The following is a 12,835-nucleotide window of genomic DNA, read 5'->3' as shown; positions in this document are numbered from 1 at the left end:
GATTGTTCGTCGTCGTTTCACTGTTGTGAGGCTAGCCACTTTTCAGCAGCGACTAAGTGTGATATTGGTCCCGCATCAGGTGGCAGTAATCGAGTGGCATATTGCCAACTGAGGCAATGGTCACTGAAAGCGGTTTAAAATAGGCGACTTACTTTGTTTGGTAAGAAAACAGAAGGGTAATCGGCAGTTCACTCAGTAATTTCGGACCGACAGTACTCACTAAGCTAGCGATGGCGACTTAAGCTATTTCCTTCTGAAGCTACTTTTGCCGGCAGCAAGTAAAGCGAGAGAATTGGAGCTGTATCAACCGCAAAGCTGCTGCGATGAACTGACTTCTGATAGGTAGCACAAAATGTGTTTATTCATCCACTCAACTCGCGAGGTTGTCATTTGCCTTCATTAAACTTGGCTGCGAAGGATGTAGACTAATCCAACAGGTGTGGTCGCTAGTAAGACTACAGGGTGAGCAAACTTGAACCAGCAAAGAGCACTCGAGTACATTTCACCAGGGCCAAGACATGTTAAACTGAAGATAACCCCTTCACACGAAATTTTGCCCGAAATGCTGCCGTTTTATTTACTTCAGGCTTCAAGTGGATGTTTCACAGACAACTGAACTAAAAAATTTTATAATCCTGACGATGTAGCAGCAAAATCTTTGGATAAGCCTAGATCAGTGTGGTAGATTAGCCTGTCCGAGAGTTAAGCTGCTCAAATTAAAATTTCAGCAGCTGTTCTGAATCAGCGCGAATCGGATAGCTACAGAGGTCCGCACCCCCTTCTCATTTCTTTCCCGAACACTCAACTACAACTACGGAAGAGACGCCCGCAAAAGATGGAATAGTGACGCAGATACATCTTTCGGTCAAGCGGCCGCTACCTACAAGTTGCCCGATATGCGGAGCGGACCCCAAAAATCAAAACTTCTCGTTTCTGCCGTCGCGCCATCTCTCGGGGGGCACTGCAAAGCGAGACACGACGGCCCCCGACGCCCGCAAAATTTGACCCGACCAGAAGAGAGCCAGACGGGAGCCGAAGGCGCTGCCTCCGCCACTACTTGCCCCAGCCCTCGCGGCAGGGGAGGAGAGAAGCAGAGGGAGCGAAGCCGATCCCGAAGGAAACGCGACAAACAAAATATGGAAGCTCAGACGGAGGGAGAAAAACAGCAACGACGGCTGGGGCCCTCCAGCCTGAAACAGAGGGAGCGAGGGGAGCTGCGGCGCATGCGCCGTGCAGGCAACAACGCTGCCGTTCAAGGCGGGCGGGCGGCGGCCCATCTGCCAAGCGATGGAAAGAGTGCGCACGTGACTCACCGGAGCGAAGGCAGCGCCTCGCGAGAGAGGTGCGGACGTCCACGGAACGAAAGCGCCGCCGCCGCCGCTCAGCGGCGGATATCGACAGAGAGCCGTCCGTCGCTGTCAGGAGCAACGACAGACGCTGCGAGCGTTGCGGCGTGAACTTTGCCGCCGGCGACTTGCCGAATCGCTTTTTTTGCGCGCTCGACGCAGGCGGTATCGGTGGCAGCGCGATAAACGCCCGCCCGCCCGCCCGGCGCGAGCGGAACGCGAGGATGACACATCGCGTAACTGACGCGCTCCTCTTTCGGACTCCACACAGCGAGTGGGATGCCATTTTGTTTTCTTTCTAGTTTCGTGTCTGCGCCCAAAGAATATTGGCGCAAGACTGCTTTACAGAGCGTAAAAACATGACCACGGTGGTGAAAATGCTAGCCTGTTGCCGGTGCGAAAGCTCCGTGACTCGCCGAGCCGCAATCATGGAGGGAAAAGTTGTTGGCTCCACAATCACGTGACCCCCTGGCAACGCCAATGAGCAAGTCCCTTAGTTTCGCTTTTGCACGGAAATACATATCGCAGGAAAGACACACTTTTTTACTCCCGTAAACATTTGACGCACCTAATTCAGATATTCAGGAGGAAAGTAAAGGGCACTGGAAAGATTTCCTTGTCTGAGATAAATTTTCGCGTGCGTCATAAAATAGTGGGAAGGCGCGAGCGGCGTCAACCTTCCGGTCGGTTCAGAACCGCGATGTGTTTCAAATGATGCGCCGCTCCAGATGTCGCCACGGGCGGAAAGAAAAATGTACACCAACAAGTGCTCCTTTATCTAAAGCCCCGAAAACTTTGCCGAGACTTTCGATATATCTTTTATTTGAGGGCTGTCACGAGAAGCGGTGTCCACTGTTTACACAAAAGGAAATGACACAGCGAAACTCCAATAGGTACCGCCATAGGAAGCCGTGGGTTTACGACGCACAGTACCAGCGCCAAATTGTGGTCTGCAGCGGATCAGAGTTTAAGATCGCGTCCGAGAGCCTGAATGGGCCTTAGACACAACGGGGGTAACCCACGAATAAACTCCTCACGACATCCGGAGTTGGACAATGGTCTGCACTGGAGCAAGTAAAAGACAAAAGCCACCGATTCGTTAAGCGAGTGTTCTTTATTCTAGGGGAAGACCGGCACTTGAGATCGGGTTCGGGGAAAGAAATCAGCACGCCACAGAACGCGTCAAGAGTGCACAGCAATGCGTCTTCGCCCGTCGGCGGCAACCAGCACTCGAGGCAGGACACGGCCGGACGCAAGCGGCAGGGTACGATCACCAGCTCCTGAGGGCAACTGGGGCAAACTCGAAATTCCGCGCCAGCGGCAGCCGGACGGGAGACGCAGGGCGAGAATCCGCGACGGACCTTGCGAGCGTTCAACGAGGGTCGTGCTAAAAACGAACGACAAAAGGGCAGGACGTCAGCACAGCAAGCTCGGGGACGGTTCGCACAACTACGCAACGTTAGGCCTAACGAGGACACAGAAATCGGAGCGAACAAGTGAGCACACAAAGTAGCTTCTTTCGCTCCCAAAACGTACACCCAACAGTCCACGCAATAGATCTGAGAAGAACAGCTACTTCCACACGAGATACATGACTCGGGGCTGAATGTCATGACATTACAAGAGCAGGATGGAACGCAGCGTTCGCAAGTTGACTTCTGAGAAGTTTGCATCATGTGCGCCACAAGCGGAACACATGCTAGAGATGGCGTAAAACTTATGATAAAAGTACATTGTTCACAGAAAACTAGCTCTCATCCTTAGCACGACCTTGATATGAGCAAATATTGCTTAGCAGCAGTGGCACTGAGAGGCGAAACCCATACCATGCAACAGAAAGACATTTCGGGAAAACGCGCCCGCGGCGTGCGAGGCGCCTACTCAGCCAGCCCAACCAGCGAAACCGGAACCAAAACCGGAGCCGCGGTCTGACTTAACGCAGCAGCAGACGTTCAAAGAAACGAAACCAGGCGACAAGTCGGTGAGCATGCGAGCGGCGGGACATCGAGTAAGCGCTCGCGCGCCGAGCGGTGGCGCCATCCGACGGCGAAACCGCGAGCGACGGCGTAGCGAACTCCTCCGTCGGGACTCGAGCGGCACCGAAAGCGCGCCGCAGAGGCGAAGAATTTTCTCCGCTGCTGCTGATGATGCTCGGCAGACCCATCGTTCTTCGAGCAACGGCGCCGCCGATGAGGAGGAGCGCACCGGGCAACGCGGGCCGCGAATCTCACGTGCCGAATAGGTGATGCTCCGCGCACAGGGAAAGCCGCGCGCTCTGACACCGCCGCCGGGGCAAACTCCTCTACATTTTTTTTTTTTTTCGCGTAGCGAGTTTCGGAAGCTTACGATGAGGATGGCTTTCGAAAGGCTGCGAGCCTCCAAACTTCAAGACACATTCACAGGGTTTGCTGGGTGAAGGGTAAGCTAAGGCGGACCCGGCCGTCCAGAGACCGCGCAAAACGCTGCCCAGAGGTTGGCTCTCTGGCTTGCAACGCGATTTCCTCAGAGCCGCACGGGAGCACGTCAGCGGCTGTTGACAGCGCAGCGTCCGGTGCCGAGTACGGTGAACAACACGGCCGGAGCAAGAGCTCCCAGTTCTTATCACACAGAAGCTCGCATGGAACAATGCCACGCTGCGGCTTTTCATCGGGCCTGCGCGCCGTAGTCACCGCGCCGTTCAGCCCGCAGGAGATAAAAGAATGCCCGGGGTCTTCCCCTTGCCGTAGGTGACGGTCGCCGCGCGCGCTGTGCAAGCGCTAGGAGAACGTGCACACAAACACGTCGACAAATGTCGAAAGCACAGCAACGAAGACTCACCTTAAATCTGAGGGCATGCAGTGGGCTGACCTCTACCCCCATGCCATAGGCGTCTGGCGTCGGACACGGAATGACGGCCGCACGGTTCGTCCCGTGGTGGTCGTCGACTTCGTCGTCACGCCGACACGTCGTGGAGAACACAGTCCCTGGCTCGGGACGACTGATGTCAGGTACAGTCGAGGCCGGGGAACGGCGACGCCGAACGCTGGCGGCAGCAGCAGACGACGAAAGAGCACGCACAAGAGAGAAGCGCGCAGACTGCACTCGCGGTAGCAGCGTCTCCGCAGTACCACTCTTCCGGACACACCGTCACCGACAGCGGCTGATCGCCCACTGAAGCAGCGCCCGACGCAAGCGTTGCAGACGACGGGGCGCGCGACGATCCCATCGTGCTTCGCGCGCCATGATCACGTGGCCTACTGCAGCCAATCGGAGAGTGCAGCAACTGTGGCGGTGCCTGGCGGCGACGCCAAGATTTCCAGCTGAGGACGCGGCTTTTTTACGCGGCCATGTCGCTCTGCTGCCGGCGGCGGCTGCTGGTGTGGGCGAGGGATGAGAGTCGGCGAGGCTGGCTGGGCTGCTGCTGCTGCTGCGAAGGTTGGCGTCGTCGCCGTGTGCACTGGCCGAGCCTGCCCCTCTCTGGCGGGAACGCTCTGGGACGGGCCACCCTCAACCTCCTCCCGAACGGCCGCTGCTGCCGACTCACTCAGCTGGCCACCTTTCCCGCCGGCGCCGATCTTTTTCCTGCGCTGCACAGGGCGGGCTGCTGGAAACTTGGTTCGACAAGCGTGCTTGCACGCGCCTGTTTGCATGGGCGCTTCGCAATGTTTGTTCATGAAAGTATGAGCTCTTACCTGTTGACTGGGTCAGTTTTTGCTCAACCAAGGACTCCAACGATACTTATTCTTACATGGTTGATATACTGGGAAAATAAGATTTAGCATAAATTCCTATTAATGTTATTGAATGATACGTGTGACAGCTGCGTCTTGCGAGAAGCACGCAGACGGTCATCTGCAGCAACAGAACTACGATGCAAACAGTACACTTGTTGACGTCAGATACTTCCTTGCTCCAAACACAGATGTCGAGAGAATCCCATTTGTGACTCGAATGCGTGACTGGATAAAGAGACGACCCACTGTGGACCTCTGTGCTTAGGGCGCCTTCGGCTAATGAGCCGAGGTTCCCGTGTTCGAGCCCGGCCGCGTTTCGATGGACGCAAAAGACGCCCGTGTGCTGTGCGACGTCAGTGCACGTTAAAGGTCCCAGGTGGTCGGATTTATTCAGGAGCCATCCACTACTGCACCTCTTTCTTCCTTTGTTCTCCCACTCCCACCTTTATTTTTCCCTAAGCCTTTCACTACGACGCCCCTCATGGCGTGAGCAGCTTTGGGACACTGAAGGCTACGTGAAGTAGCCTAGCCTGCGGCTAGTTTTTTTTCTACATTATTCTTTCAAAACCATTTAGTTTCTGAACGTCCACCCTACGCCTCCTGATTAATTCTTGGTTGGTCTGTTATGTGAACATGCGCCGTTGAACTAGGGCCGTACAGTGCGAAGATTTTTCACGCTCCTCTATATGCTGTCCTCTTCAGGGAACCATTTTATCGTTATTGCCTCTACGACGTCATAATATTAATCATCATCATTCAAGTTTCATCCACAAGAGGGCAAAAGTCATTCCCATGAACTCCACTAACCGTGTTCTGGGCCGCGACCGTCTTTTCCCACTAAATTTGGTGATCTGTCCTTCCCACCTGACATGCTGCTGTAGCTGGCCAGTCAGTCAGTCAGTCTGTCAGTCACTCAGTCAGTCAGTGACTGACTGTGACAAGCTGCGCCTACATTTGATTTGGGCCCGTCGGATATTCTCTATAGCGTTATTTTGTTTCCTGATAACTCTTTTATGGTGCCGCAGATTTTGGGATGCAAATGTATAAAAGACAAATTACCTGTGTTGACTAACGCGTCCACAAATGTCTATCGCCATCATCATCATCAGCCTGACTACTCCCACTGCAGAGCAGACGCCTCTCCCGAAGTCTCTCCAATTAACCCTGTCCTTTGCCAGCTGCGGCCACCGTATCCCCGCAAACTTCGTAATCTCGTCCGCCCACCTAACTTTCTGCCGCCCCCTGCTACGCTTGCCTTCTCTTGGTATCCACTCCGTTACCCTTTAAGGACCAGCGGTTATCTTGCCTTCGCATTACATGCCCTGCCCAAGCCCATTTCTCCTCCTGATTTCGACTAGATGTCATTAACCCGCGTTTGTTCCCTCAGCCATTCTGCCAGGGCCAGTAAGGCCTAACATCGGCTGTTTTTTCATCTATTATCAGTGAAGAGTTGGGCGGAAGTCCCACTGTTCGGGATACAGGATATAACGGATAAAATATTGTTGGCTCTGCTGAAAACCTCGCATTTCCGTATCACCACCTTTCATTGTCGCACGATTTTCGTGTTCCTCTGCGGTCTGACTATTTTCAGCTGCGCATTTACTGGCAGCATAAATCGGTCAATCGCAGGTCTAATCTGAGAGATTAGCTAAAAGTGCCTGGCCTTGACGATACACTTGTCGATTTACCAGATAAAATGCTCGACAGTGTAGTATCCTCTTGAGATAGCGGCCCATGTCCTCCTCCTGCCAAAGTCTTTTGTTGCTGTTCGTATGTGTAAACTGGCAATGAAAATTCCAGTGCTTTGTTCATATTCTGAGAGTTTATATTGAAAAAGGCCATTCAAGAGATGCTCTGTTCGTGGCGCTAAGAACGGTTATTAGTCATTACTTTAAATACTTTCTTTTCCGACCTCAGTTCTCCGCAGAGTTCTTTAATTCGTCAATTTCGCAATCGCTGCGGGTCAAAAGTAAGACCTCATCTTGAGGCCATGTTTCGTCACAGGGGCGCAGCTTATGACGTCGGTGACTGGCGGCACAATGAAAGTTTTGAGCGGAGCTGGGCAGTTCGTTATAATGCCACTGGATGACGCGACAGTCTGTTCCTTCGAATTCTGCGATAGCCAGTGCGATGTTTCTTGAAATGTGTAATTTCTCTCTTGGCAGTTAGGGGTAGAAGCGTGCTGAATTTTTTTCTTGCACCATATATTCATCATGTCTTTCCTGTGGGCTGTCCGGGAGAGATCTTTATTAAGGAAAATGAACACTGATCGAACAAAACAAGATAAAATCACCAGAGTGAGCGATGATCATGTGCTCCCAATTTCCAGTTTCAACATGCGTCCCTCTTCCCGTATTAACGTACTTTGAAAGCGCAGGTCTAGACGAATGAAAAGAGAAGATGAGAGTTCATTCAGAAATTTTTTCTAGGGACAGCTCGCCAGCGCTGTCGCAGTCTGCCTTGACAAGCGCAACGATCTCCAAATGCAGAACAAGAGAAGGAAATGCATTGCCAACATTCAAGTAAAGGAATGATGCCACCTGTGTACATCGCTTGATATGGCCAAATGCTTAGAGGAATCCCTCAAGGTGGAGTAGATCTGTAATAAGGGAGTAATTACTCATTGACATCCACCCAAGCGCAGCCATACGGCTACGAAGGAAAGCCATACAGCTCTCTCAGAAACATCGCAGTTAAAGTTTCGCAGTTGCGAAGTTTCTGAGAAAGCTGTATAGCTTTCCTTTGAAGCCGTATGGCTGCGCTTGGGTGGATGTCAATAAGTAATTGCTCCTTTATTATCGCTTGATATACTATTAAAGAGCGTGCAAGAACCACCAAAGCTTACTTGTCCATAAAGAGCAACTCTTTCTGAAGCATGGACACAGAGGTTTCACTCACCAACTTTTCACCCGAGCCATAAGTAAAGGTTCACTTTTTTCTGGTGCGGGCGGTATTACTGCTATCACTACCATGCACTATTTCGGCTGTCGTTGGCACGACTGCTACTACTATGAGCATTAACACCTCTACCACCTCCACCACTACTACCGCTGCTATTATTACTCACAGAGGTTGCCCTAAACGCCGGCCACTTCAAGCGAGGAAAGCCACGCCGTAGGCTCCACCGCCGCCTAGCCACCACCGGCGCGATTTAATCGGCGATGCACGGGGTTGCTGTCCCCACGGCGGCGGTTAGCGTCCAATCGCGGCGCATGACAAATGAGCGCGGCTTCCACGGCGTCGGTACTTGATCTCGGCGGGGAGGAGGGGGGTGCCGAGGCCCGGACGGTGGCCACGATGCACCTCCGACGTGGCCACTACTACACTTCACCCGCGCCGCCTCTCATCATCTCGCTCATTACAGGTGGGCGCGCGTGCTACCGTCGCTTTCCGTCTCATGAATGCCAAGCTCCCTCCCTCGCTTTCGCTCTCGCTCGTATTACCATTATTACTCCCGTTCGGGCAGGCCGTGCTAGGCAGTCCGGCCCCCCTTGTTTCGGTGGTGTAATAATTGGGAGAGGCCTCGCCGTCGATATCTTCATCGGGGAAGGGAGAGCGAAGGGGGGGTGCCGATGGTAATAGTCGCCCGTTAAATCACTTAACGGCCGCTGTCGCTTCGCGTGGCGCTGTCGACGCCTATACCTCCTCGCAGCCGTTTATATTCGGGTGCGGAAGTTGGCGACAACTCGGCCCGGTAGCTCGATGACCTTCGAAAAAATTGCGAGGACACTTTGACAACTAAAGTGTTGAGAGGCGTAAGCCCAGGACACTAAGCCGTGACCACTTCCGGTGGATGTGACGTCAAACCGTTCCGTGGCTGTATCGATACCCAAATTGTACATCTTTCGGGGATCTTAAGTGTTAATTACGCTTAATTACACATTTCTCCATCTAATTTGACACAAATCGGGCGTTTTTCCCACCATTCTGCGACAATTTTCACTATGCCGTGACGACTTCCGGTGGATGTGACGTCGCACCATTCCTGTGGCTATATCGACGTCCGCGCTATTTCGACGCAATTTCGACATATTTGCCTATAGTTAATTAACTAATTAACCTACAGTCATCAAACTTGGCTTCTAGGTTCATTTTTTCCTGCTCTGTCTGAAGCAACCATTGCTTTCCTTCTGTCTTCTTTAAAACCACAACCAAGGGTTCTTTCACCCGCACGCAAAGCCGTGTGCCTTTGTTTTCCCATTTGGTCACGCTTCCCACTCTCGCACCGACTTCGAGACATTGTATACAGGACTCGTCAAAAGTCCCCAGGCCACAGAAGTCTGCTTTTGAGGAGTACAGTCGGTCACTTACGGCACCTATGAAGCTACCTTGATCCTCAGGGGCAAGGATGAAGCTCCTATCCACCCTGCAGAGATTTCACGCTTCGGGGTACCGTAAATTTCCCAGTATACTTAGCTCAAAAGCAGAAAGTGTGGCCTAGGGACCTTTAACCAAGCTTGTCCGTTGGTGTCTAAGTTCTGGATTTACATGCCTATAGCCAGAAATTTTCGTCGTTGGAGGAGATGTAGATGGCGCTCTGCATCCTTGCACGACATCTGCTTACGTGGGTGGGGGTCTACCTACGCCTGCGGATGCCCGGAGAGGTTTCGCAGGACCTGTTCAACGCGAAAAATCGTCATGTAACAGTTGAAAACCGCAAATCAAGACGGCAATTACGAGTGGCAATCTTAGAGTCCGCAGTTAATGAAAATTACCATATATCGTCGTTGTTTATACAAAGGAATGTTCCATAACCGCTAAAGATAGAAAAAAAATGTGGGGCTTCTTACAATCTGCAAGAAACGGGACAAATGAAGAATAAAGATGGAGGTTAGGTGTCGGCGCAGGTAGATGGTGTAGATATATTTTCGGGAGAAGAAATTGTGAGTGGACACAGCATAGGACGGGAAGAAGTGGATGGCAGCAATCAGAAACGGCGACTCTCTCTAGAGAGTGGGAGTGCAGACGTCAGTAAAGGGGCATACATGGACGACACCCGTTGGCGCGGTGTGCAAGCCCATCGAGCTGTCTTTTTTTTTTTATTAAGGCATATTGGCTGAATCTCTGACTGACTGCTATGTGTACTAAAGCGAAACGAGCTGACGAGCGCTTGAAGAGTCTTCGCAGGTGCTTGGAATAGCTGACGACAATGCCTTCAAGAAAAAAAAAAAACAGGGTCACGAAGTCACACTCGCTTCCTCAGAATGTGCAACTTATTCTCCGGCGGCCCACCAGATATCGCGGGCTAGCGAACGGCTCAAAGCCATTTGTGACACTACCGTGCCGCGACATGTTAGGATTACAAGGGAGTACGGAATAATCGAGTGGGGATAGGGATAAGTCCATCTATACCTTGCGTCAAGCTGCGACAGCTTGATTACCAGAAGTGGAACTGTCTTTAAACAATATTTTCTTTATCAACCTAAATATAGGAGAGTTTAGTGCCTCGTTGTACCACAGTCTACCCACTATTCCAGAAACGATCAAAAACACCTGCCAAGCCCTGACATGTCTTCCGGGAGAATGAGTAACAGTATAGTACACCATTATGTGCAATGTAGAACATAGAATTCACAACGTTGCAATGCAGATGGAAACAAAGCACATAAAAAAACAGAATGAATCAATTCGGCGGAAGCACCCCACATAGAAAAAGACATCAGTGAAGAAAATACGACATATCGCACTACGACACATACGACATCGCAAAACGTTGATGATAACACAGCAACTAGAAGAATATGAAATAAACATCGAGGCCGCCGCGGTGGCTCGGTGGTTATGGTGCTCGGCTGCTGACCCGAAAGACGCGGGTTCGATCCCGGCCGCGGCGGTTGAATTTCTTTGGAGGAGAAATTCTAGAGGTCCGTGTACTGTGCGATGTCAGTGCACGTTAAAGAACCCCAGCTGGTAGAAATTTCCGGAGCCCTTCACTACGGCGTCTCTCATAGCCTTAGTCGCTTTGGGACGTTTCAATTTCAATTTCAATTTTCAATTTATTTTTCCCATGTACACATGGTGAGGGCCGAGGGAAAAAAGCCAGAAATTTTGGCTTGACGTGCCCCTCGGCCCCTACATTGCAGGGCCCATAAACCACCCATAAACCACCATTGCAGGGCCCATAAACCATTGCAGGGCCCATAAACCACCAAATAAACATCGACAGCGTGTCAGATAGAAGCGTTAAAATATGTTGAAAAGCCGGCGAAGCTACTGATCCTAAATGTATGACTATAATCAGAACTCCGTATAGTTTAGTGTTATACCAAGATGTTTTTTGCTTTCGATAATATAGTGGCTTTCGTCCTTGACTTCACGTGGCAACAAGAGCTTAACTTTTCGGCCGCCGTCTAGCCACTGTAAATTATTCGGCTAAGCCTGAATACATTTGTTTGCATACTGCTTTGTGCGGTGCCTTCTTTTCAGCTCACACTCTCCGCGGGTGTCGAGGCCGCGTTCATCGAACGCTTCGGAGCGAGCAGGAAAAAAAAAACGCGATAGAGGCGCTGGTCATTGCAGCGGAACCATCGGTCGCAGAGCGAAAACAACGTTATCATCGGCCGACCGATAGGAGGGGCAGAAAGGACGAGATAGCAGGAGCTCGCCGCTCCGTGTATGCGCGTAGCGCCGCGCATCGATGCGGCTGTCTCACGTCGACCGGAGGTCGTCGATATACGTTCGCATTCGTAGGAGTTGCGTGGAGAGGTATTCAGCTACGAATTGGAATTAAACGAGCACAAATTGGTTTGGTTTATTGGGGTTTAACGTCCCAAAGCTACTGAGGCTATGAGGGACGCCGTAGTGAAGGCTTCGGAAATTTCGACCATCTTTGGTTCTTTAACGTGCACTGACATCGCACAGTACACGGGCCTCTAGAATTTCGCCTCCATCGAAATTCGGCCGCCGCGGCCGGGATCGAACCCGCGTCCTTCGGGTCAGCAGCCGAGCGCCGGAATGAGCCACCGCGGTGGGAACACCGCTATATATTTAGATGAATACACAGAAAGACATGACAGGACGAGCGCTGTGTCTTTCTGTGCATTCGTCTAAAAATGTAGCGCTGTCTAAATATCAAGAAACTTCCATAGTCAACACTGTAGTGGGGCTGTTATCATTAACGCAAACAAAACAAAATAAAGACCGTCTCGCGCAAAGAACGAAATGAAATGTTGGAATTATCGAATTTTAACACCAAACCAACAGGTTACAGTATCAGCTTGAATACGTGCGAGGATCAGGGCACATATGCTGAAGTGACAAGAGAAATCAATCAGCTCTTTATGTACGACATTTGAAATTATAGCAGAAGGAGATTGCTCCTGCGCTGTACGGAGCAGTGGGAGGAGCTCCCGTCAACACTCCGAATTCGCAGATTGTGAGCTTCGACAAAATCTGCACTTGGCGTAATTTTTAAAATTACAGAAACAAACAGGTGGTTACTGAAAACACGACGGAGCAGTGAGGTGTGACGTCACTGCTCCTCTCCCGGCCTACGTGATCAGCGCACGTGTTTCTGGTCCGATGTGCAAAACATGCGCCGTACCGAGACGGCTCACACCGGGAGAAGGAAGGCTGCGAGCCGTTTCGAATCGGGGAACAAAGGTGGTGGGGAGCGCTCGACACCAAAAAAAAAAAAAAACGGTTCAGAACCGAAAGTCGACGTGTTGGAGAGGAGGAATAACCGCGAACTTGACAGGACTGTGAAGAACGAGAAGAGGACAGGACGAGCGGTGTCACTCCTGTCAAGTTCGCGGTTATTCCTCCTCTCCAACATGT

General features: G+C 51.5%; 1 protein-coding gene and 1 long non-coding RNA gene across 2 annotated transcripts in view; both read right to left on the bottom strand.

The window, feature by feature from the left end:
• The window catches only part of LOC149332405 (uncharacterized), a 29,204-nt gene extending 24,613 nt beyond the window's left edge, over positions 1–4,591 (bottom strand). The window contains exon 1 of the mRNA XM_089557527.1: positions 4,164–4,591. Coding sequence (XP_089413653.1) covers positions 4,164–4,205 — 42 coding nt within the window. The 5' untranslated portion in view covers positions 4,206–4,591. The remainder of the gene's footprint in view (positions 1–4,163) is intronic.
• On the bottom strand, positions 2,442–4,151 carry LOC149332406 (uncharacterized). The gene is made up of 2 exons (XR_016285179.1): positions 3,173–4,151; positions 2,442–2,733 (listed from the first exon to the last, which is right to left on the bottom strand). It is a non-coding gene; the product is annotated as an uncharacterized LOC149332406 (long non-coding RNA).
• Positions 4,592–12,835: the final 8,244 nt, after the last annotated feature.

The sequence above is a fragment of the Amblyomma mixtum genome, chromosome 8 (assembly GCF_055824585.1).
Source record: "Amblyomma mixtum isolate Tamu chromosome 8, ASM5582458v1, whole genome shotgun sequence".
NCBI lineage: Eukaryota > Metazoa > Arthropoda > Arachnida > Ixodida > Ixodidae > Amblyomma > Amblyomma mixtum.
This window is presented reverse-complemented; position numbering and strand designations above follow the sequence as displayed.